The sequence below is a fragment of the Triturus cristatus genome, chromosome 5_1 (genome assembly GCF_964204655.1).
Source record: "Triturus cristatus chromosome 5_1, aTriCri1.1, whole genome shotgun sequence".
NCBI classification, from domain to species: Eukaryota; Metazoa; Chordata; class Amphibia; order Caudata; family Salamandridae; genus Triturus; species Triturus cristatus.
Genome location: NC_140587.1, coordinates 554737917 through 554765026, shown reverse-complemented (window position 1 = coordinate 554765026; position 27110 = coordinate 554737917). Strand labels below are relative to the sequence as shown.

The window sequence follows — 27110 nt, the reverse complement described above, 5'->3', positions numbered from 1 at the left end:
CGCAATAGCTTGCCATTCCTAGAAATGAGAACACATCCCCAGCATTTCGAGGTCGAGGTGTATCATTCAAAGCTGTAATTTTGTCAGGATCTGGTCTCATACCTGTGCCTGAGAAGATGTGTCCATAGAACTTCAATGTTGATTTGTGGAATTCGCATTTATCTTTATTGAGGGTTAAGTTTGCTTCCAGGAGGGCGTGACATACTCAGTCTAATGCCTTATCATGTTCTTGTACCGTTGTTCTGTACACGAGAATGTCATCACTGTAGTTGAGAGTGTTGGGAATATGGTGAATGACCCTTCTGATCGCTTCTTGGAAGATTTCAGCCACAGAAGATATTCCGAAGCTGAGCCGTTTGTATCTAAACATGCCTTGATGAGTCGAGAAAGTGGTGATATATCTCGATTTTTCATGAAGTTCAAGCTGGTGATAGCCCTTATTCAGATCTAGTTTGGAGAATATTTGTGCCCCATTCAAGGATGTGATCATGTCGCTGATGTGAGGTCCAGGGTGCATCTCTCTTTCGATGGCTGTATTTGGTGTTCCCATCTCGACACTCAGACGTACTTTGCAGTCTGATTCTTTTTTGGTTACTATGGCGACACCCAGGGAGTAGGTCCTGAAGTTCTCTCAATAATGTCTGAACGGAGAAGATCTTGCAGGTCCCCCTCCACGGCCTGTTGAAGATGGAACGGTATTTTCCTGTGATGCTGGGCTATGGGTGTCACACGTTAATTGATGTGCAGGTGAACCTGAAAGTGAGCCATCTTCCCAAGCCCTGTGAATAGTTTGGGAACTTGTGGATTATGTCTGGTTCATCGTCTACTCGATATAGCATTTCCATTAGTTGAAGCCTTTCCGCAGTGGGCAGGCTAAAGAGACAATCCGCTTCAGGCCCTTCAATAACATGAATGGATGCCGGAATGGTTTTATCTTTGTATGTGAGATCAGTCTGAAATTGTCCTAGACAAGGAACAGGTTCTTTTGACATCCATGTGTAGATTCACACAGCAGCTTTGTGCAAGTGGGGTCGTGGATTAATTTTGTTGTACTCCAAGACCAAAATGTAGTTGAGTGATGCTTCACTGTCCAGCACAAACTTGGACAGGTGCTTGCCCATTTGAAGATGTAGTCGCAGGTATTTCTTTAGTCTATCAGGATCCCCAACCATGCAGACATATTCTTCACTGTCTTGCGACAAGGACGAGAGTGACCTCGACTCCCGAGATTCTGAGCATCGTGACCTGTAGGTTACATGAGAATGAAGACTCGATCGTGAGGAGCTGGTAGAAGTGTCCCTGCGGTCATCTACCGCCTTGGCATGATGGCGAGAGTTGGAGTGTCTCAACTGTCTGTGAGTGTCTTTGCGTGGCGCTCTGCATACTATCTCAAAATGATTGTCCCTGCCACACTTCCTACATATTTGACCTAATGCGGGACACGCCTCAGTGTGAGGAAAGTCTTGTCCACAGCGATAACATTTAAGTTGGCGCTCTTGTCTCTTATTGGTCCGGCTGGAACTGCGACGGTGACTTGGGTGTGATGGACAATCCTTGGACCTCGACGATCTTTGACTTGCAGAGGTGGGTCTGTCCGTGTAGCGGGATTTGAGCCGCAAAGCTTGTTCTCGTTTTTCAACTTTCCCAGCTTCAATTTTTTTTGCATGTTCTTCTGCCTGACCATTGATTCTAGTAATTTCTTCAATTTCATCGAGCGAGTAACTTTTCTTTAGAAGACATCTGCGCAAGGACTCTGATTGACATCCTTCGATGAGTCGCAAGCGAAGAGCGTCTTCGGTTTTGAAGAAGTCAAACGTACAGTAACGTGCTAGCTGTTTGAGACGCAAAATGAATTCTCCCATGGATTTATCTTTCTCTTGGGATGCCAAATTGAAGGTGTAGCGTTCATAATCAATGTTTCTTTTGTGAAGACATTTTCGGTTAAGTGCTTCACGCACATCGAGATAGGAAGATGTGACATCCGCCGGGAGTTCCTTAATAACCGGCCAACGTCCTTTCCAATTAAATTGCGTAGTGCAATGAACTGTTGATCTTCGTCAGATACTTGCGAGCCTTTCATGAAGTCCTCAAAGTCTTTCAGCCATTCTTGCCAGCGAAGACCCATACCTCCACCAGATATGAGAGCCAGTGGTTCCGGCAGGTGCAGAAAATGCACCCCTAACATGGCCAGTCTGCATCCTCCTATCTGTGACGATGACGTAGGGGACCGTGACCGGGCTCCTCTGCTCTGAGAATCAGGGTGTTGTCTCGACGTTTAATGCCTGTAACCACAAGTGATAGATAATTGTTGAGAATACTGTTGACAATAGATATATTTAGAGGATTGATGTATGACTGTTTTCCTGTCGTTTCCTCACTTTTGTCGTTTTTTTACAAAATGCCTGACTTCAAGATGGCCGTCCCCAAATCCTGGCAGGCGATTGGAGGACCCGCCTGACCTCAAGATGGCCACCGAGCAGGGCTCACTCCTCACAAGAGTGCAAGACCTAAATCACAGTCAGCAAGGCAGCGGCAAGAAGCAGGCTGCTCAGGCAATGGCACGCTGCTGCACACACAGTGTGCAAGGCCCCACAATCAATAAGAACACCTACGAGACCTGATGATGAAAGCCGGCCTCCGGGGCACCAACAGGCATCCACAGCACAGCAGGTGCACGCGCCCAGGGTTGGCTCCTGGCAGCGTTTCAGCACAGGGGGTGAAAAAACACAGCCGCACTCCTGCACGACCGGGGTAGGCTCCCGGGTCGTGGCTCAGCACCGGCACAGCTCCAGGACAGCAGGTAAGCGCCCCCACGTCGGGCTGCAGCACAGCTACAGGTGCGTCAGGAGAGCGAGCATGAACAGTAGTTTCGCTCCTGATTTCACTGTGCCATCTGCACGAGGGTAGGCAGTAGGGTTCCAAAGCCCTCTTCGCCAGTTGTAGTGTCGTTGTTCAGAACAGATGACAACGACCCAATTTGCATTCGTGAACTGGAGCTTTATTCTGTAACCACAGTCGTGCTCCTATTACACCCTTTAACTAACTCCCCGCTCCCGGCTCCTCCCCTTCCGCTTTTTGCCCCCCCACTTCTCTTCCCTCTGCAGGTCCTAGCGCCCCTGCGTACATTTTCACAGTATTACACCTTCCTAAAGTACTAAGAGTTTATCCAATAAATTGGAAACTTCTGATCCATAACCTATAATGGGCTGTAGTGTGGCACGAATAACTTTCATGAAGGTTTCGAGATGGGGCCTAAAGATTTTTTTAGAAAGCTTAAGGAACACATGGAGTAAGGAAGCTGCTTTAAATTTTAAGGACTCCCTGTGGGGGAGAAAAGTCCCATGATTGTCCACAACCACTCCCAAGTCCTTATATTTCAAAGCAGTTTTGATTTAAAGGTCTTCAGGTGCCATTGGCCTGGCTTCTTTGTCTTTCTGCCTATTATCATTGTTCTGGTTTTCTCCTGGTTGATGGAGAACCCATTGTGTTTCATGTAATCATACAGTTTACCCAGAAGCCATTGAAACCCTACTCTGGTTTTAAAAATTAAAAGGGCATCATCTGCATAAAGAAGGCAGCTGATTGGTTTTCCTCTGAGTTTTGGGGCATGTGCATTCTCTTCTCCTAAGTCTTGGGCTGGAAGTATTCTAAATCAATGTGACTGATGGAAAAAATAGTTTGAAAGTGCTCACAGTGATATAAAGTGCCTTTAGGCTCTAAAGCAGGAGAGAATACTTAGCAGGAAAAATGAAAAAGGCTGAAATATCTAAACTCTTGACCACTTAAGGGAAAAATCCCCCACCTCTGTCCACATAGCTCAGTCCCTGGATGCAGCCAAGGACGGGCTTAGAAACTGTTCGCCTCAACCATAACTGCATGGTCTGCCTACATTTTCTTTGAATAATGTTTGTGATGTAAAGCATTCTGACAGTCTACATTGCGATGAGTAGTGCTATAAATATAAATGTGAGAGAGGGGGCATGGAGAGATGAGGGGCACCGTTGCAGGGTGTTAGTGAGGGAATCTGCAAAGAAGGATGTGTGGGGTGGCGGGCACCAACAAAGATTGTTGCACGGGATGCCACCAACACTAAAGCCAGCCCTATTTTAAACTATGGTCATTTTACCAGGTATGAGAGGCTAATGGTAGTTTTGAAAAATCCATTTGTGCAGGGTCAGCACCAGCTTTATTATAGTCCGCAGCTGTACGATTTTGAGAGCGATATTGGGGACAATATGAGGTGAAGTACATAGAGTACACTTTAGAGGTATCTTTTTAGGTTGAGCCTATAGCGGCAGCGCGCACGCACTGCTCACTTTGCGAGGCATGCAGTATTCAGTATGGAGTGGAAGCTCCGCCCATGTTTTTCATTGACTTAGTTCCTAAATGCTGCCTTCCGATTGGTTTTAGGCTTGTTAGTCCCTCCTTATGATGGACATGTGGTCATTTGTATTCTTCCATGCCTACTGGCTTCTTTACTTCTTTTATTGTGAGCACTATTTTCTTCCCGTGCCTCCCCCTCCCGCAGTCCCGTTTACAATGCAATAGGTCTTGCGTAAATTTGAGTCCTATTTCATTGCAAAGGCTTGTTTTATTATCAACAGCATGTGGCTCGCCCAACTAACTGCTTCCAGTACTTAGCGGGTGATCGCTTCACAGCTTGATGCTTTTCCAATCGCTGTTTGTTGTCCCGGGGACTCCAGCATTTCCGACCTCTCTTAACATGTGTGGCCAGAAGAAAGCGGCGGGGGTTGCCAGGAGTTTCTCAAGGCTATTTTGCACAAACCATTCGCAGGTTGAAGAAGAGAGCGTGAGCGCTGTGAAATCTGGCAGCCTCCAGCACTCGTGTACGGCAAGCAGCACAAGACCAATTATAGTTCCAAAGCTTTTATTTTCTTCATTCTGGTAGGTAGAAATGTTATTGTTTCGTTGAATGCATTTATTAATGACCGCTGCTGGCTAGCTTCCTGTTCAGAGGGCGACAAGGTGACATTGCGCCGTTAACACTCTGCCATGCATGGTAAAAACACAGTCCTATATGTGGCTTCCAAATACCAGGTGAGCGTAGAGCTTCCTGTTCTTGAACATAGCCTGACTTACTCACAACAATGACGAAATCTGCCATCTTAAACCTTGCTGCAGAATGATCATTTTATTATTTTAATGAGTGGGGTCGCATTCAACTCAATGTGGAGTTTATTGGGAGCAGGCTTTTATTAGAAGCATGGTGGAGGTGTGAAACGTTGCCTTTGTGAACTCTCCCGCCCCTCCTCCATGATACTTTCCTAGAAACTGTTGTGGGGGGCAGCCCGCTTGCTGCAGTGAACTGTTTGTCCCACCTTTCTCCATGCAGAGGCTTTAATGTGGACATGTCCTATAGAACCGCACTTCCGGGAATCTCCCTTCTGTTCAAGCTTTTACTTTTCTGCTATATTTCAACCTCCCCCTGCCTTTTGGGAAAGACAGATAGACAGCAGGAGTAGGAATAATTCACTAACCGATTGCTTTACGACACAGTTGATTTAAGATGAAGGATGTCTGGGAGAAAAACCATCGAAAGATTATCTGACATTTAAAAAAGAGAGAGTTAACACCTGGTCAACTCTTTGTCAAAGCAGTACACGCAATTTTACAAAATTAGCTTCATTTATTGGGGGAGGCTGATGTACTGGTTTTGCTTTGTTTACATTGACCTATTCCTATTTAGACTAACACAACAGATAGCAATAATTTGCAAATAAAAAGACCAGGAATGGAAACATGGAGGCAGGGCGAGCACTTCAGAAGGCTAGGTACGACAGCATTCTTTGAACACTGCCACTGCGTTACAGCAAAAATAATAAAAGTCTAACACCCTTATTTTTTTCGGCGGAGGGAGCACGCTAAAATAAAATCCTATTTTGCGAGCAACGCTAAAAATCCTTGCACCCTTCCATACTCTGCCATCGAACCAGCAACAGATGAGGAATAGCTAGTGTACTTCTTCTACAGTGTTTGTGCTTTTTCAACGCCTAATGTGAAAGTTTGTTAACAGGGCCATATGGCCGAGACTACTTGCTCTGCTGCAAAAGTCTTAACCTTGTAGAATGGATTGCTCACCTTTCATCTCACTTGTTTCTCTTTTTAAACTCTCCTCTCGTAATTGGCATGATTAGCTTTTATTGGCTTTTGAAGGTGCATGCTGGTCCCTGTAGTCCCTTCCGGGCCCTTTAGTCACATCTTTAACTTTTCAGGCAAAACCACTCATTAATTTCTAAATAATAAGTGTAAACCTGTTCAGGTAACTATTTTGCTCTGCTTACATTTTATTTATTTATTTATTTTATTTATTTATTTATTTATTTCACATGCTTTACTTAATCCTGCATTCCCTATAAGTGTTTGCTTTTTTATGGATGTTGTTACTTTTTTTTCAGACTGCATACTACTCTTGTCTCCCCTCTCTCATAACCTATTTCCCATTTTCTGGTTCTCCAGCGCTGCAAGGTCATACAAATGACAATGGCGCTATACAAATGTAATAACTCCACTCCAAATACAAATACAAAAGTAAAAAAAAACATTGTAAATTTCAATGTCAGAAGCTCTAAGTTTTACAAATGCGAGACTGATTGCATTGAATGTATGACGATACAATGCAAACATTTACAACGCATGCCTTTACAACACAGTTTTACATCGCAACATCCATTACAATGCAAGATTTTACTTCGCATGCCATCACGACGCATTTTTAGAAACTACATTTACAACACACTCCATTACAACGCATGCCATTACGACACATACCATTACAACGCATATTACTTTGAGGGCAACAGTAGGGTAAGTGTTGGATAATGTAGGGGTAAAAATTACGATTCCCACTCCAGTGAGTGCAACAGTAGTGTAAGTGGTGGATAGTGTAGGGGTTAAAATTACTATTCCCACTCCAGTGAGTGCAACAGTAGGGTAAGTGTTGGATAGGGGAGGGCTTAAAATTACTATTCCCATTCCCTACCTTATATTGCATTGTAATGGTATGCTTTGTAGTGACATGCGTTGTAATGACATGAGTTGTAGTGACATGCGATGTAATGGCTGCGTTGTAATGGCATGCGATGTACAGGATGTTGCGTTGTAATGACTGAGTTGTAAAGGTAGTGCGATGTAATGACTGCGATGTAAAGGTTGTTTGCCGATTGGATTGTAAATGCTTGTGTGCAACAGGCTTTACTTTCTACATCCATTTTACAAATATTGCAAAAATATGCTGGGATATTTTTAAACATCAAAGTATATTTGCTTTACTCACAGCTCTGCGATTTTTTCGAAACTATGCAAGCCACATCTCAGGAACCAACATGTGGTTTGTCCGCCCAAATATTTCTAAACAAAGACTACTTATATAGTTATTTGATAATATTGAAAGTGCTATCCTCATATGTAATTTCATACAGAATTATTCGATTCACCTTAACAAACGACAAATAGTACATACCCTTCATTTTCAATAAAGAAAGCATTCTCTCTATATTTCAATAAAGTTTGCTCAATGTTGGCAGAGTACAGCCGAACCAAATATGTAAAATAAACAGAAGTTCAATGAGCAGGAGAGGTTATGTCAGCAAATGAAACTGTGGCAAACAGAATACAGATACTTAAGTTAACAAAATAAATATACGAAACAAATGTGTCACATTGCCATGGAACTGAAATAATGGCAACAACAAACATGCACAATCAACGGATGTTCTTTTAACAGTATGTTAAAGGACATGCAAATCTAAAGGACACGGAAACTGTTAAGGCCACTAATAACTGTCACTGAACTTATGCCAGCCTATAAAATAATCAACAAACACACATTCTAGCAGGTTAAAGCATGGGCGAAGGTTGCTAGTGTCTTTAATATTACTTTAATTTTTATTTCTATTTTGATCTTTTATTTTGCATCAGGAGACTTTTGCTGGCTAGTTCAATGATAAGCCCTCTTTGATGTATGTATTTTCCTTTTTTCTATTTTTTGTTTTTGTAGCGGGTGTCGGGTGTTTGATTAGTACTACATTTTCCATGATTCCTTTAGCTTCTCACATGTCCAAATGGCATGTTATGATGTATGTCACTAGCTATCGTTTTTATCCAGTAGGGTTTTGTAGGAATATTTCAGTGCTACTTTTCTTCAGCTAGGAGGTATCTTTATCTTCTTTTTTGGGAGTTGCATGCATACTGCCTATATTTTACCTATCATGCATGGCCAGGCACTGTTTTGGGGTGGACGTTTAATTGTGTTTACGTCCCTTGATCGTCTTTCATGCTGTGGATGTTTACCTGCCTCAGCTTTCTGCTCTACAAGGTTGTGGAGTGTTTGAAGTGATAGATTGTTGCAATGTCCCCCTACCCATAATTGGTTGTTTCATGTACTTTCCCTAAGACGTTGGACGGACTTCTCATATGTAAATTTTAATCCCCTTGGTTGGGGCATTACATACTTGCAGATCTACTTAAATGTTCCTTCCACTTGTGTTCAATTCAATAGTTATCTTTATTCCTCTTTCCTTGGGTCTGTTTGCGGATTGTTTCCTTTGGATGATAATGTTTTACTTGTGACCGCGCTCCTGTTTGTTTTCAGCTACTGTATATATCCTCTCTGACATTCTTCTAATACTGAAAGATAGGATTGGTATGTAGGTTCTACCTGTATATTTGTGCATTGCACCTTGCTTCTATACTACCTTTGTTGACTTGATGCATTCCGTCTAATATCTATTAGGTAACCTTATCTGGTCTAGTGTTCCATGTTCCACCTCTAACAGTCCTTTCTTACATGAACAGTGACTATCTTTCTATTAATTTTCTTTTCATTTGGGTTCCTATCTTGTGTTTTTTGAAGTGTCTTTCAACATCTGTCCTGATGATGATCCCGGTCAACTAAATCAATGCGGTTTAAACGCTGACTCTATTCCTTGTATTCTATTCCATGTATCTAAGATTAGACATTTGCTATATTATCCCACCTCATCGCGAGGACCAAAGATTGTCATGCATTGCAAAGAAGATGAGTTGATCTGGGTGATTCTGTCAAGCATTTTAGCTTAGAAACAAACACAGCCTCATATCCCTTTGACTGTGACTCTTGGCCACTCAGGGTCATTTCTCATGCTTATGGAGCATAAAATAGAGGCATTCTTCAATCCTGATTGGACAGTTTAAAGCAGTGTGTCAGTTGTGCTTAGAGCCATTGGCAGTGACTGAGTAAAATTAGATTGTACCCTACATGGTGGCCACTGCACAGTCTGCGCGGCCCACACACTCATCTGAGCTGAAGACACTGGAGAACATAGCTGAGCACTCCCTCGCCCGGCCAACCACTGCCACCACAATGACAGAAAAGTTTCGGGACTCTGACCTGGGGAATTGCCTCATTCATTTTAAAGTAAAGTTAAGTAGCCATACCGACTGCTAACTCAAAGCTCTGGCTCCAAGTGGCCGCAGGATGTGGGTATGCACCTATAACCAACACTACTTGTCATACTCAAGCCACACTGCTCAGCTGAGGGCACAATATCTATTCTCATCTTTGTTACTCTAGTGATCAGTGCTGACAGCTGAGGTGTGAGCTGCACCATCTGCACAAAGATTCAAGGCCTGATTTATAAAGGTAAACTCACACATTTGAGTATGTTTACTCTCTTACAGTATTCAGAAAAATGCCATTTAATAGTAACTTAGGGACTGTGGAGACCGAACAGTCAGGGCAGAGTCAGGGCGTAGAGCTCCACCCATAAAAAGACAGAACTGTCCTATCTTTTTATGTATGGAGTTCTCCGCCCGACTGTGGAGCCTTCACAGCCCTAAAGTTACTATTAAATGGCAGTTTTGTGAGTACTGAAAAAGGGTAAACCTTTGTGAATCAGTCCCTCAGGGCCAGGTGGCATGACGATGATGGAATGCTATGAGGCCAGTGTTTAATTTGTTCCGGTGCTTTCCGGTGCTTAGCACCGGCACATATTAATCAGGGCCGGGTCTACAAGTCATAAGATATCTGCAACTGTGCACGACCTCACTGACTCGGCGCATCACATACCGATCCAAACCATCTGACTCGTAATTTATTTGCTGCCTGCATGAATCAATTCAATATGCTGATGAGATTCTATTGATTTAGTCGTGATGGTCACGATGCGCATTTTGAATTTGTTTTCTTTAATTAGGCGGTAGCCATTGCCGGTGGGCGGGACACAGATTGGGCAGGAGGCTGGATTTGGTTCTGCTGGGGTAGGGTTGTGCGGTGGCACCGTGCATAGATGGTTTTCAAAATGCACCGCCCCGGCACACCCTCATACGCATGAAGTGAACTGTGAAGTGAACCACCGAGTGACGAGTCCAAGGCATGCCCTGAGCACTTATGCCTCCGGCGCCAGGCACGGGGCACCTGACCTCTACAATGCCACTGACCAGACCGGGCTAGGAGGAGAAGGCAGGAAGAAGGGCAGGTGCCGTGCAGGGCCTTTAACTTTAATTTACCAGGGTGCGCGGCCTAGTCTCCAACTGTGCTATTAAGGGCATTGTACTGACTGGGTAACTGAATAGACAGAGTCCACCACATCAGTATCAGGTGATCAATGCTTGAAGGAGCTGGGTGTTTTTCCTGATTTTGCCTACGCTCCAGCTTGCTGCTCCCCTGCTGAGTTACATCAGTCCTATCTATGGTGTATTCAGTGGGTATGCTGCCACTTTCAGTGTGGACAAGTGGAAAATAGGAAAACTCCTCATCAAGATATGGCACATTTGCATGAGAACTCCCAGAGTGGCTGCTGTGTAATCACTGCCTGTGCTCAACATACTGCTGCTGGCTGAGCAAATTAACATGCGATGCTCAGGAGGGTACTTGCTGATTTTGCTTTCTTGGTGCCTGATGACACTTACATATATGATTGTTGTTTCATGACTTGTATTGAGATGTTTTATCATCTATATTGATAAAGCTTTTTAAGGTATCATCCATATTGCTGTATGAATTCCAATCCTATAAAATCCTCGTAAGCTGCCTTCCTGTTAATCCAGTACAGTCAAGACCTGCACAGTGGCACCCATCATGAGTGAAACTATACTATTGTTTAATCAATTTTTCCCTGCATCACCGTACAAAGCCAAAATTGTCACAAACATATTTTCCGATGCATTTTCCAAGCAGCTTTTTTGTATCTGCATCTTCCATACTAAGTCAGTCCCTGGCCCGTCGTGACCAGTAGCCCCACATAACATTTCTTTTGTTTGGCTGAGACTCTCTCACTGTGAGACATTAGCTTGAGCACTGTTAAGTGAAAGTATTATATGGTACTACACATACTAGGAATATTTGCATTGTAATGCATGAAAATTAGCCCTAGAGGGAGCACGGTTACCTGCTTTGAACACAGTTCTGTAGAAAATGATGAAGTAGGAATATTTGTTAATTTAACTGAAATAACAGTAGAGAAATAATTTTCTCTTAACTGTACCCATACAGCATCGGACTAGGAAAGAATATAGGCCCAGGCACCAAAATAAAAGCAGCCCCCCCATTAGAGAATCGGAAAGCTAAATAAAAAAACTAGCCATGTTTGTAAATTTGGGCTGTTTTCCACTTGTAAAGACACACCGTATAAGGGTTTTGCATTGTATGGAAGGCTTCATGGATTTGAGCTTAATGCAGGCAATGTTTGTTTTAATATCTGGGAACTCAACAATAAAGACCGGCCCATGATTCTGAAAAGGGCCGGGCCCATAAGTTTTAGATAAGTTTTAGACTCACTGTCTTATGGTTCTTTATAGTAGCATGAAAGTGTGTGATTGACACTTCAAAAAGTATGAATAACACTTTGTGGCGAGCAAAATCAATCAATGAAGATGAAAGAAACATATAATATTCAGATCAGGTATTAGATCTGACTTTTAGCTGTGCCAGTTGAGGATGTGGGTGGAGCCAATAAAGTAAGTGGGTGGAGCCAGTGGGGGAAGTGGGTGGGGCCCATGAAAAGTAGGTGTGGCCTCCGACAAACATTTGAGCACCTGGACTTCATATTTTACAAATTAAGCACTGTATGAGGCTTCTCTGTGGGACTGGCAACGGCCCACCACAGGCAGACAATGTTAATATCTTTCTGTGTTCTAAGCTGGCAGAAGCAGTACTGTCGCTGGCCACTGGACTGACAATGCAACAGGTTTCAAGAGAGGGAGAGTGCAGGAAGGCATGAGTCCCTCAACTCTCCGACATCCCATGAATTCCATTACAGAAGCAGCCTTGAATTTGAGATGGAGGAAATGGTCTTTAAAACATAAAATACTGAATAGAAGTCTATGGTGAAAATGGGTGTTGTTCTTTTTAAACACCTTATAGATAAGTGAAAAGCGAAGAACCATTCAAGCTTTTTAATAAGGAGGTCTTGTGCATTGTCTCCACCAGAAGATAGTGTTAACTTGAAGGATGGTCTGTCTAAAAGTCACAAAGTACAAAGAGATGCACATGTATTGAAGAAACTGAAAGTGAACACTGTATAACACTTGTTCTTTTCATGGGTGCACTAGCTGAATGTGATTATACTGTGAATTTTGGCATCTCTTTGACATAGAAGTGAATGTCTGTTTTGCTGATTATTGTTTTCCCACTGCATAAAGTTGTCTGTTCAATTTATCACTGAAAACAATGGGACATACAGACCTCGCAGATGAAAGATTGGCACTCTATTGAAATGCTAATAATTGTAATGAGTGCTGTCAACACTAAATGGGAAAGAAAATATTTTACTTTAGGTCTTGAAGTGTTTGTTAAATGTGTTGTTGATCATACTGCAAAGATTATGTAATATATGTTCAGTGACTGGATCAATATTATGAATATGGTCATAGACATCAATAAGAGATTGCATCTACAATCTCTGGCATGACCGATGGGACCCTTGGTATTGCCATTTCTGTCATTGATCTCAGGGGTCATAAAGGCAATAGCAGGAAACAGAAAGTGGGGCACGAGACATTAACAACCCTAGGGCATTATTTTGAGTTTGCTGAATGGCATACTCTGTCACAAATTGAGTGGATGTTCTGTACACCATATTCAAAGTGTGTTATAGCCTATGGCACTTGTTATACTTTACTTTAGAAACTTTATTCGATCTTTTCAATTAAGATCCTAAAAGTACATAAGAACAGAAAGCTGCCAAGACAGCTGCAGCAGTCAACGTACAATCCCAATTCATATTGGTTAAAAAAAGAAGCCCAAGCGAAAATTCATTATTAAAATCCCAAATACATATATACAAACAATCACTTTTTAAAATACAGTTTATGTAACAATAAAATTCTACCAGGTAAATTGCGGGAAGGACCATAGCTGATCATGAGACCAACTGCTTCCTTTTTTCAAACATGCCCACAAAAATGTCGTTACGGCGAAACAAACTAAAGGGTCAGACAGTGATTTTAGGAAATATAGTGCAACCCGACATTGTTTAAAATTATACTGTTTTAAAATCAGGGCAATATATTCCTTTCTTTCCTTCTGATATAGCCCACAAAAAAACGAATAAGTGAATATCAGTCTGGGGTGATTGCGTAACACATGGGCACTGTGACAGTTCTGAGTGTTTCAACCTCTTCCCCGGGAACCCTAACATCAGAGGAAGGAGTTTCAATCGGAATGGTAATAAAATAAATGTATGCTGTAATGTCTGAATAACTGCTATGTACGAGTACTCTCCCTCTAGCAAGGGTAGAGTTAATTGAGAGGCAAGGAACGACTTGGTGTTATAGTTCCTCTCCCTTCAGATATATTGAGCCCTCTGCGTAAATATGTCAACTCTGTCTTGACATCCTTCTACAGGCAGTTTGGTCGTTCAAAAGTTATTTCCGTCCCATAGCAGTCAGCTCCTGTTCTACATAATTCAACCATCTGATTCTGCTGTAGTTCTCCAGTTTTAGGCTATCTCGAATTATTTTTTGGGTTAGGGTCACCGTATCCCTACGCCATATGGAGAGCCACAGTAGGATCGGGGCTAGCCTGATTGAGTCACTAATGTAGGGTAGACCCAGTTCTATGTCTAATATGTAATTTGAGTGGGATTGTGGGAGAGACACCAGTGACTTAAAGAAGCTGTTCTCAATTGTTTGAAGTGAGTCAATCTGTGCCATACCCCAGACGCCTGCCCCATACGTTGCCGGAGACTTTGTTTTAGCATGATAGATCTGCTTAATGGGAACTAGTGGCTTTGTGCCCAACCTATTGGCAAAGGAATTTATCGCTGTTAAGCTCCTCTCCATTCCCAAGGCTCTTCCTTCAACCAGCTGTGACCATGTTTTTTTTTTTTGAAGAGTATCCCCAGGTAAGGGAAGGAGTCCACTACCTCAGTTTTTCCCGAATCCATATGGAAACGCGGGGTTTGGTCTTATTTGCCGGCCCCAGCTGTAATTACAAATGATTTTGTCTGATTGACTTTCAGGTCCAATGAGTCCATGAAAGCAGCAGAGGCTGATATGAGAGATGGGAGACCTAACCCCGTTCTGGCGATCAGCACGGCGGCATCAGCGCAGGCCAGAATAGGTAGGCGATGGGAATCGGACACAGGAACATCCAGGGTTGTGCCCGCGAGCGCCATTTCAACGCCGTTCGTGTAAATAGAAAAAAGGAACGGAGCAAGGACGCAAACCTACCTTACCCCCCTTAAGATCTTGAAGGGATGGGTACATTCCCCATTTTCCCATAGTGGACGCATGCTGAAGCATCGGAGAATAACTGACGTATAAAATCAATTATAGCCGGTTCAAACCCCATCTCTTCCATTATGTACCAGAGCTTGGAGTGGGACACGCAGTCAAATGCTGCTGAAAGGTCCATAAATGCAAGAAACATTTTCCCAACCTTCGCTCTGGTATATTTGTCCATAATTAATGAGAGATTCATACACTGGTCTGTAGTACCTTTTCCCCGCTGAAACCTGTATTGTGACTTTATTAAAATGTTCCTCTCCTGCGCCCAGGACCCCAGCCTGGATAAGAGAATCGGCCCATCAATTTGGCTGTTGTGTCTAAAAGCAAGATTGGCCTATAGTTCTTGGGAGTTCCCCTATCACCCTTTTTGTGCATCGGAACGATTACACTGGTTTTTCAGGAGGGAGGGGGGCCTAGTAGTGCTATATTATTAAAAACATTGGTCAAAAGAGGGACCCAGAGATCTGCATAATCTTAAAAGAAGTCTATCGGTACCCCATCAGGGCCAGGGGCCTTCCTGCTACTACAAGCTGCTAGCCCGCTCCTCACTTCTTCAAGCGAGAGGGATAATGTATCTTGGGCGCTAGGATGTATGGTATCGGGAGGTAAGACAGGGGAGGTGATTGGAGAAAAGATATTTACAAAGTGATCCATCCATTCCTCTTCACCTACATTGGTGTCTAGTGTCCCTATTAGTTTTGAAATAGGGTGAGTAGATTATCACCCAAATCTCTCTGCTATTGCCCATGGTTGTTGCATGCTTGAGTTTAGCCCAGGTCTCCTCCCTTAAGAGCCTCTCCCTTTTCCTTCTGGCTAGGTTGTATTCGGAGCGGAGTGAGGTAATTTGAACCGCATTTCTGGGTTGTATTCTCTGGGCTTTGATGAAAGTCTTCCATCGTTTGTGCAGGGGGAATCAAGCACTTGTTATACAGTGGAAGAAATATCAGCCACGTTTTGAGAGAGTATCCTGTCCACCAAAGTCTAAATAAGGCACTTGTACGGTTTCCACAAAGGTCATGTGAGTAAAAGGAAGGATGTTATTTCGTAATCAGCCTAAACACATTTTTTGAATTCTGATTGAATGTCCTTTCTAGACTCTTATTTCACAAAATAGATTTTTTTAAATTGACTTTATAATATAAATATACCTGCTTTGTCCCTTGGTAAGTCGAATCTTGTTACAAATATCGAACATTAGATGAAAATACAAAATGCAATATTGAAGTGCACCCAATTTACCTAAGAATAAATAAAAGCTTCCAAAGTCAATTTATGAATCTGTCCTTCAGATGTGCAAGTAGTGCATTAAAACAGTGATCTTCTGGGGGCACATGTGCCATGGATTCCATTGAGTATTGCCAGGCCTCATGAAGAGTGTACTAGCTATGACCAATAGTGCTGAATTAGTGTTTAGCGATACCAGGAATTTGGCCCTACTATGACTTTGATGTGCGTTGGTAAATTGTGTGCTAAACTAGTGGTGGCAACAGTGGGCAATTGATGTTGATTACTGTGAAATGGCACTGTTTCTGGTATTTTCACCTCCTGATTCTTACTAATAACCCATGCACTCAGTCACTCACTCATCCATCCAACTGTTAGTTCACCTTCACATTCACTTACTCAACTATTTTCACAATCACATTGCTAAACAGGCTCCTATCCTGATTTTTTCTTCTACAAATCACTGATTTCAGCTGTGTTAGTAAAATTGGTTCAAAGAAAGCAAAACAGACAACAACACCCAGAATGCACCAGACTATGGCACAAAAGACCAGGACTGGAAAAGCATCCGTAATGGTCAGAGGACTGTAGTTACCCTACTTTAGAAGCACTTTCCCTTATAAAATAGCCAGTACAATTGGCTTTACCAGTGCTTGTTATGATGTAGGAGAACTGACGAAGAAGCTTTTTCAATTCTCCTTCAAAAAACTAAACTGGGTTACTGTCCATAGCCTATGGCCACGAGTACTAGCTTCTGCAAACTGCAGTTCCTACTACAGGGTGGAAACCACACGACAACATACGAGTTTGTGAGCATTCCAAAACATTCAAGGCAAACCATAATTTGGAATGTCCACTTTTCCACCCCTCCAGTGGGATGTATGACTCTGTAGACCTCAGCAGTCATGGTTAAGATCTTGCATCACTAAATGGGTTTGCACTTGTCAGGAATTGCTATGAGAATTTTTAGGATGCATGAACAAGGTAAATTCGACTGTAAACATAGCATAAGACATATCTACAACAGAATTTACCTTTGTGAATATGTCCTGTTTTCTATTGAACAGAGCCAAAAGAAGTTCGATGTTTCCTTTCAGTGACAAAAACAATATCCAATGCTGTCCTGTCCTCGTCATTTTGAGAACCATTTTTGTAAGATTGTTACCTGGTGCAAGGTTTTGCCAATAAGCATTGCAATTCATTTGTTTTCGCAGTCACCTTTTATCCATACATCACCTTTCCTAATTTTTTGGTGATATTTACATATTATGTGCTTATTTATTTTCCTATCACTTGGTTTGGATTTTTTAATGTTCTATATTTTGTAACTACATTGTTGTCTGTTGTTTGGGCGTGTTGCTGCAAATTCATACAGTGCTTAATTTGAGCTGATGGTTGCAGGTGTGACCCACCAGCACTTATTTCTGGGGAACAGCACTGATTTCTCCTTATCAGTTTTTGACCCAGAGCGAGAGAGAGACAAATACACAAAGGGGAAAGAGGCAGAAGAGAAAGACAGTAAAATGCGGACAAGGGAAGAAATTAGGGATATAAAAGAATCTGCGAGCGTGAGATGAAGGGAGTGTGTGGTGGTGTGGCATGGGGTGGAATCAAGACTATACAATCTTATTATTCAGCACCCTGATATTTGCAGCAGTAGATATTCAGGCTTCTTGGCAAAACATTGGACACCAGCACTTACTCTTTTACAGATTAAGCACTGGATGCATGGCTTGCATTTATGTGTGGAAATCCTGGCTGGTGCAGCCAAGCAACTAGGGTTGAGCCCGAGACCGTCACTCAAACCAGGTTACTGTTCAGAAGCCCATTTATTGTGCATTGGCGAAGATCAGTGCCAACTCTCAGGAAGACTACGCCTTTTCTCCCCTCATAGTCGAAAATCCAATTTCCTTGAGTTTCTACTTCATCCTCAGACTGCATCTACCACATTGTGCTTGTCCTGGAGGTCCTGCACTGATTAAAAAAAGGCTACACCTTGAACATTGTCAATAAACCTCTGTAAGTCTGTATAGAAGATATTCGGTTTACGTCTACAAGGATTTCTGAACAGATCAGTGGACCACTGAAGGTCACCTTCCCTGAACCTACAAGCAATCCATCACAAGCGGGAAGGTGTTGCCTGTTTGAATTCTCTAAACTCCTTTCCCCTTTATACTGACCTGCGATTTAGCAAAGATGTCCATAGATTCTGAAAGGTCTTTGTTGTTCTACTTAATCCTGCAATTAGAATGTGAGAGAAGTGGTTGGACGGTAGACAACAGATCTACAGAAGTCCAAGGGATGGGAGTGTTTGCAATGGTGGTGGATACAGTGTTTAGCGACCCTTTCCCTTTTGACATCAGGTCGAGAAGTTAATTATCATGAAGAGCTTGATGCACTTAAAGTTCACAGCAGTCCATTCAGCCCAGGGCCAGCCCATCTCTCGTTTTGTCACTTCTTGAACGTGTGGAAAATATGCAATTAATTTTCCAATCTTATATTCCCCACTGACAACAAGGCCAGAAGATCTATTGAGGAGCATTGGTCGCTTATTGAAAGTGCTTCTTTGGAACCGTTGCCCACATTGCTGATTATACATACATTTTGTGAAAGGAATAAATGTTACCTCAGTAGTTACATAAGTTGTACTCTACTTGGTGGGAAGGTATACATTGTTCTTAAATACCCAAATGCATTTTCGATAGCTGCCTTATTTAAAATATCTTACTGGGAAAATGGCACACACAATATACCTTCCTGGGTGTGTAAGCACTTGTCTGTTCTCGTAGTTATGGAGGGACCTGTTTGTCTATAATATCGTAGGGTACTAACTCAGAATATCACAGCCCTGTGTGTCACCCTATCTATTATGTATGAACTGTAATGCAACACTCTATAAGACACTACTATTTCTGTTGATTGTACAATCGAAATAAAATACTTGCTTCTTTTCACACTTTTTAAGCTGTAAAAATATAAAAGATGTTTTGATATAAAAGCACAGTTTAATAAAAGTTGTTTATGATACCAAACGTAGTCAAATATTTATCACAGTAAGTTTTAGGGATGTGAAAATATACATTTACACAGATACACGATAAAAACCCGTGTCGTTATAAATGCACAATATGAATAGTGGACATGTGCTGCCAGGCACAGATTTTCTTAATGAGACTTCAACACTAGGTTTATTACTGCAGGCTTCCAGGCATATTCTGTCCAGGAAATTAATGTTTACACAAATGGTAATTAGCTGGTGCTATTTGTTAAGTAAGCAGTCGCTTGCGCTAAATAATATTTAATACATTCCTGGTAATCAGTTAAAAAAGTTAAATATTTACCATTGAAATCAAATACTCCGCTAGATCTGCGTAATCAAACAATGCAGCCCTAAAAAAAGAAAAAAAATATTTAAAGTGATTATTCAATAAGGATGATAGAGAAAGGAGACAAACAGGAATACAGCTATGAATACTTTCAGAGGAAGATGGGATCCATTCTTTTCTTTTGACAGGAAAAGACTACAAATTGTAAATGAACACCAATTAAAATCTTGTTATAGCGTGAAAACCAGCCAAGAAATTCCAGTTATTTTCTCTTCTTTTGTTGCATTGGTGAAAAGCAGAAGTTATTTGTTCATCGCTGTGAGGTTCTTGCTTCTGCGATCGTTGTTCCATCCCTACCTGGTCTCTAGAGAACACAGTGGAACAGTGGAGTGTGTCACCTCCCCTCTCGTCTCCTGCCTCTCTCGAATCTCGCAGATCCATGGGAAGCAGGAGAAAGCCGCCCCACTGAGACACGACAAAACTTCAGTTTCGCTACATACTTACTTACTTCATTTTTCAGCCTCTAATTTCACATTACTGCACAATTATCGAACGTTTTAAAGTTTTCGATTTTACATGTTGCTTCTTCATTTTTATACAATTTATTAATCTGTCAATGATTAATTTTATAAGCAGTCGTGGACCCCCGAAGTAGGCTTGGTGGACCCCTAGTGGTCCCAGACCACAGTTTGGGAACCACTGCTCTACAGCACTTCTTCACTCCCCTTAATTTGTTTATGGAAACAGGGGTCTCTGTGAATAAACATGGTGGACATCCCATCCACCTTGATATAAGTGCCATAGGTTACAAAGTGCTAGTCCAACAGAAAAGAGGACATTTATCACATTTGTGATAGTGTTACCCTGCCACCAAGGCTGTATGTTTTTTCTGATTTACGTTTACTATCAATAAAACATTTGATACTCAGAAGTATAAAACAAAATTCAAACTACCAGCTTTGCGTGGTTCTAGATTTAGGTGAGATGGCAGTGACTGCCTCTGAATATATATGCATGTGATTTAGAAGCAAACAAGAACAAGCATTTGGAATGCAGTCGGTCTCGCCTTAGGGAAAGTTAGAGCTATTGGCGTTGCAAATGACAATGTTTCTTAGTTATGTTTTTTTGTTTGCAGTCGAGTGATCATTTGACCTATCTAAAGACATAGGAAGGAAAGAGGATGGAGAGGAAACAGAGGAAAGCTGGGGTGGTACAAGAATTGCTTTAAAAGAAAGAGGAAAGATGGAATTTGTGCACGTATAAAGTCCCCCCCCCCCCCCAGCGCTGCAATTGCACTACTTCTAGAGACAATAGGAAGAGCACACAGGGGCTTGTACTTAGCTGAATATTGCAGGCATACTGTATTTTTAGCAAGTTTGTAAGTATTAAAGTATGAATATTATATGCCTTTTATGTCTATGTAAGTGCTCCACCGTCCTTTTGGAATGTGTGGCAATGCCAATAGGTCTTGCATTTGCGAGGGTTAGAGCGATTGGCGTTGTAAATGAGAATGTCTTTTACCAGTGTTTTGGTTTGGACTGGAGTGGATGTATGTTGTTTGGAGTGGAATTATGTGGTGTGAACTGGAATTGTTAGTTGTGGAATTGTGTGGGGTGGAATTGTGTGGTGTGTAGTGGATTAGTGTGGTGTGGAACTGTGTGGCGTTGAGGGAAGTTTATGTGGTGTGTACATGCGCTGCCCAGGCTCGACCTCAAAATACAAAAAATGACAAGGAATGAAAGGAAAAGTGCTTGCAGGTTCCTGAGGTTGGGGGGACGAAAAGATGCACTATGTAGAGCGATTAAATAAAGCATGTTTGGATGTGAGGGCGATCTGGCTGGGGTTGATTGGGAGGGGGGAAAGAGGTGATGGAGGATAGAGGGAGTGAACATGAATCCACAAGCACTCTGTGGAATTCTAAAAGCAAGATTATCAGTGACTTTCCAGCGTAAATTAATAAACAACAAGATAAGCAGGATGGCTTTGAAGAAAAACAGGTTTTGAAGTGCTTGTCTCCGTGCACCCTGTTGCTACATACTGATTAATACGGAGCTGCTATAAAAAAGAGCGACAAAGGATTTTTAAGGATACATCCCACAACTCAAGGCCGGTTACGACAGAAACACTGCTGCTTTTCACGGATAAGTAATTCTAGACGATCACAGATGGAACCACAAATTACATTGTTAGCATGTGTCAGAACACCACCATCCTTCGTTCTGAAAACCAGAGAGCTGCATACCATATGCCATAGCTGTAAGAAACAACTCACTCCAAAACTACAATAAATGTGTAAGAGAACAAAATACTCAACATCTAACAGCACAACCCACTCACACATATATACTGCAAAGTATCCAAATGTACTGACTATAAGTTTGTGGATGGACAACATTCAGCTTCCCGTTGTTCTCCTCCTTAAGGCATTATGCATTTTAGGAGATCCCGGGGACCATGTGATAATGCAACACTAATGGAGCCCTTGAAAGAACTGGTTCATTTCCTTTAATAAGGCGGAGGCTTGTGGTGAATCATACACTGCTGAATAAAGTGGGAGGTTAGCGGAAGAAGAAAAATAAACTAAAACGTTGATGCAGCAAAAAGATCACTGAACAGCCCTTCCAATCCTACTGCAAATGTAAGAAACGTTAATTCATTCAGCATGAACAGCCTCGAAATATTAAAAAACATAGCTTGAATGGTTGAATCAAAGTATGCAACTTTCTTTTGATCTTTTCAGCCTGGGTCTCCGCTTCATGTTTCTCAGATTAAATTTTGCAAACATATTTAGGGAATAAAAGTTATGCACAACCAAAGTATTCACACTTCCCTAATATCTATATTGACATTGTCTTGTTTGCTTATGATGCAATGCACACTTCAGAAATATATATATCGTTTTTTAAAGAGAGATTTTACAAAAAAGTCCCCAGAAACTGGAATAACCAAATAGAAGGGTTAAATAAAAAAGCTTCTTGAAACAAGGCCCACTTCCTACTGATCTGGCCAGGAGAACATGAGTTACTCCTTTTAAAGGGCACAAGTCCCAACTTTGAGGACAAATAACGTATGCAATTAACAGTGACAAGGGGAGAACAAAGTAGGTGTCAAAAAAGTAAAAGGACCTTCCTGCTGGAATACTGCATGTGGGTCCTTGTCATCGGGACACAACTCTGTTCAGAGCCAACCTTTACATTTCCAAATAATAAAAACGTGTGCTACCCCAACTGTCCCAACTGAAGCGAAACAATACTAGTTTGCAACCCACATAATACAGAGATTTGTTACAGGTCAGCTCAAGAATGAAAATACAATATAATATGGCCACCCATGCTCTTTGGGAATACATCAGAATTCAAGAAAAAGTTTACCAGCTACATACATATTGAAAAAATATAGTTTTTGGAACTGTTGCAGCGTACGCGGCAATACCCGTAAAACTCCGATAAAGTATACAGCTTTAGAAAAGTGGTGTTTGTCCTCTAAAGATAGGCGTTTCGCTCTTGACGTTTATTACCACAACAACAGACCCCTCTAACACACCTCAACCCGTTTGGGTCTTAACCTTACGTTCTAAGTACTCGACTTCATTTTTCAACATTCTTGATTACATATGTAATCCTTCACACGACTTTCAAATAAAAATGTTAAACTCATTAATGTTTGTTCCAACATTTAGTTTTTGCGAATTACAGTTAACTATTTTAAATGAGCGAATGCACGTGCATGCTGGTCAGTATTTCCCAGGTCTCTTGCCTCATTTAAAGTTTAAGCTATGCTTATCAAACCGGTAGGTCGTTGATAAACTTGAAGCGCCTAATTAAGTAACAATTTCACAAGTAAAGGAGCTAAAAGACATAACACCGCATCTATCAGATGGCTTTAAATCCTGTATAAAATGGGGAAAGGGAGTGCCCTATCATATGCGTTTGAGTTAGATTTTCTTAGCAATCTATTAAGACTGGGAATTCAAAGGATATTTTTTTTTTACCTTTGAACAAATGTTTTTTACAGGCTGAGTTAATTAAATCATGATGGTGAGTCCACGCGTCCTGCGCCTCTGCAGGAAAGCGTAAAGCAAAATGTTTCACCAACTAAAGGCACACAAAACAAGCCAAAAACACACAGCAAGCAAACCCCGGGAACGAGCTGCCATGTTAGAAGTTGAAGTGCGGCGGGCGCTGTGTTGATGAAAGAAAACATGCTACGCTCCTGCGGAAGTGGACGGCAAACTGCCGCCATGCCAGTAATAAAGTCCCGATGCTAATTTAAAGGAATCTGCTTGGAATCTCCTTTACAACCAGGACCTGCACAGGCGTGTGCGCCAGAAACAAACAAAAGCTGTCAGTGCAAAGATTGGGGCACACATTCCCGGATCACCCAGTTTCCTGTAACTTGGACGGTGCACCAAGTGTGCTAGAGGCGGAAGTGAAGCATTTGCATGCTTGTATTGCACATGTGTTATAGAGTCAGGCAAAATAAGACGTCAGCAGCGCAACATAAAAAAAGAGTGCAATCAGCCAGCCAATCCCACAACAAACAAGCATTTCCTAATGCAATAGGACTCGTATTTACGTGAGACCTATTGCATTGGAAACGGGAGGGGGGGTCCAGGAAGGCATGAACGGGAGTGGGAGGTGTAAGGGGGGGGTCGAAAAGTCATGGACTGCGGGAGGGGGTGGGGGGAAACACAGGACCAAAAATAGTTTTGGAGTAAAGGGGCCAATAGCCAGGGAAGGATATAAATGACAACATGGCCGTCAGGAGGAGGGACCAAGAAGTCGAAAACAAATCAAAAGGCAGCATTTATGATTAAAGCCAATCAAAAATATGGCCAGAAAGTGGACGGAGCTTCCTCCCACCATAGTGTATACTGCATGTCTCGCAAAGCGAATAGCGTGTTGCGCTGCAACGCTATGCAAGACCTAAAAATGACATTAAATAATGAAAAGAATGAGAAAACGATACCCACAAGCCACAAATTGGCATTATGGGGGTCGTATGTAGATTGGTGGAGCAGGAGCCTGCCATAAATCAGAAGAATGCCACTCTTCCAAATTTCAAATTCCTCCACCTCTTTGAAAGGCGGAGGAACCAAAAGGTTTCTAAAGTCAGAGTCTAAACTTGTTCTGCAACTGGAAACCTCTGATCCCTCATCGGCCTCGGGACTGTGAGGACAATGCAGCAGAAGACAAGACCTGTTTAGCTTGGGCGTTCCCAATTTTTTTTTCTTCCTGAGACCCCCTGTGCAGCATGCGAGGCAAGCCATGCATGACTGTCAGGGTAGGAAAAATAATCAATAGCCCTCATTCGCAGAGAGAAAACTAGATTTAGTTTTTTTGTTTTATGGAATGAAGCAATACTTTATGGATGTTTTTCCAAAAACAAAAAAAGAATGTAAACTGGCATTTAACTTGTGATTAAAGTGTTCCCACTGTCTCATTAGGGATATTTAAATTTGGTGGTCAGTCCTCTACAGCGGTCTGGTTGGCCTGCTGTCAAACTCTTAAATCAAAAACGACAGTTGATGGACAGAATGCAGAACAATGTCATACATTCACCCCAGTACAGAGATCTGGGCCTAAATCCATTGTTGTTTTGCTCACCATGCTATTCTAGTTTGAACCCATCAATTGTGTGTCTTTTGCTTTCTTGCCCTAAATGCGCCAGGTATGCCCAGACGTGGGTTCTGGGCTCACTGTGTAGCTGGAATCAAGCTATCCTGGCTGAAGAGGGGTGAAACCCCGAAACCGGTCCTAGGTTGCTTGTTTCCAGTCCAGGGAGGACCTGGCTTGGCAGTTCGGGCTGTACTGTTCCCATGAGGCACAGGGTCAAGACTGATTTGCATATGGCCAGGTCTAAACTTGGGTGGCATGGTGAGCAAAACAATGATGGATTTAACCCAGATCTCTTGACTGGGGGTGAATGTTTTGATTTGTTCTGCATTCCGTCCATCAATTGTGTGTCTTTTGCTTTCTCGCCCCAAGTGCTCCAGTTATGCCCAGACGTGGGTCCTGGGCTCACAGTGCCACTGGAATCAAGCTATCCTGGCTGAAGAGGGGTGAAACCCCAAAACCAGTCCTAAGATGCTTGTTTCCGGTCCAGGGATGACCTGGCTTGGCAGGTCGGGTTGGAGTGTTCCCATGAGGCACAGGGTCAAGACTGATTTGCATATGGCCAGGTCTAAACTGGGGTGGCATGGTGAGCAAAAGAATGATGGATTTAACCCAGATCTCTTGACTGAGGGTGAATGTTTTGATTTGTTCTGCATTCCGTCCATCAATTGTGTGTCTTTTGCTTGTCAAACTCTTAATGAGCAACTAAATGTGCTTGTCATACAGCAGGAATAAAGCGGTCCTTAGAACTGGCTTGGAAGATATATAGTTGTTAAGATGGGTGTCCTGTTAAAGGAATCTGCACTTTACCTAGTCCAAATCGGATGGGCTGATCCCATCAATTGGTGCATATAGGCTACAGCATGTTTCAATCCTCTCCTTTGACAAATCATTTTATGAAATGACTGATGCCCTCATGTAAAAAGTCATAATTGCAAATAGACATGGGCGCACCATCAATAGGGCGAGCAGAGCCAGAGCCGAACCTAGAATCTGGCTTAGTTCCAAGATTACATGCATGACCAAAGTCATGAAAATGTTTGGCACGGATAATGAGCAACAAATATAATGTAAAAACATGTCCTAGTCTCTTAAAAATTCAAAAAAGTTCACTTCTTTAACATGCAAAAGTGTTTTGCCTCAGTACAATAGATTACACCACTGCTTAGGCAGACATTTATTAAAAGTGATTAAGCATGAACTTAGAAACATTAATGGTTTGGCCACCATTGACAAAGCCATTAGTAAACAAAGAGGCAAGTCAGTAATCATGTAAACCCTAAACGTGGCCTAGATTCTTAGAGATGGAGACATTATAGTCTATTAAATCAAACATAGGAGGAGCTTGTACAAGTGCACACCCTGAACTCAAGTATTTAAAAGTGCTCTCATATGTGATAGGGAAGAAAAAGGAGGCTCTGTGAAATATGTTTGCCTAAGGGGAAGAGGGAGGATTAGGGAAGGGGGAGAAACAATGCCTGACTACTGCTGGTTGTTTATTTTGTTATGCAATGTAAAGAAAACACCGAAATTGTTAAAGCAGATAAAAAAATTTACGGAGTTTTATATAGCGCGCCTTGACCCGGTATCGGAGCGCTTTACATAGCACCAGTTGCATTACATGAGGACACATTCATTTTTGTTAGGCACGGCAAGATTAAGTGACTTGCCCACAATCACAGGATGTTCAGCAACATTGCCGAGACTCGAACCCAGTTCCCCAGATTCGAGGTCGACCGCCCTAGACGTTAGGCCAACTCCTCTCCCCACCGCTAGAAAGCCTGTTAATAAAACGTGTTTAAAAAAATCACTGTCTTTTATTCGTGGAGGAAAACTGACACAGACATAGCAGACCCGAATTTTGTCCCCCAGACCCAACTACCACACCAAGAATGCATTTGTTCGCGGGGTGTCATAATCCAAACACCCTCCTGTAGCTGCACCCTTGGCAAGTGGGGAGGATTCTATGCACCTGTCAGCCTAACGTTTACGATGGATCATCGGTGTCCCATGTGACCAGTCCCGATTGCGTCCAAAATAAAAGTGGTAATACCCAGAAAGTCATATTTTTTTAGTAATTCACCATCATTTTCCGTGGTATGTTCACCTAAACATAATGGCAAGCAAACAGCGGTAAACCAAAGCCAATCGATTTTTTATTTGTTAATAGTGCTTGGTAATTGAGATGCATGATTGTGTGGGGTTGTACAGATGGTGA

The 27110-nt window shown here is 42.2% G+C and overlaps 1 protein-coding gene across 3 annotated transcripts in view; it reads right to left on the bottom strand.

Moving 5' to 3' along the window:
• The window catches only part of TRPA1 (transient receptor potential cation channel subfamily A member 1), a 1005076-nt gene that overhangs the window by 395507 nt on the left and 582459 nt on the right, over nucleotides 1-27110 (bottom strand). For all 3 annotated transcript variants that reach the window (XM_085605436.1, XM_085605435.1, XM_085605437.1), the window contains exon 9: nucleotides 19293-19341. In XM_085605436.1, coding sequence (XP_085461562.1) covers nucleotides 19293-19341 — 49 coding nt within the window. The remainder of the gene's footprint in view (nucleotides 1-19292; nucleotides 19342-27110) is intronic.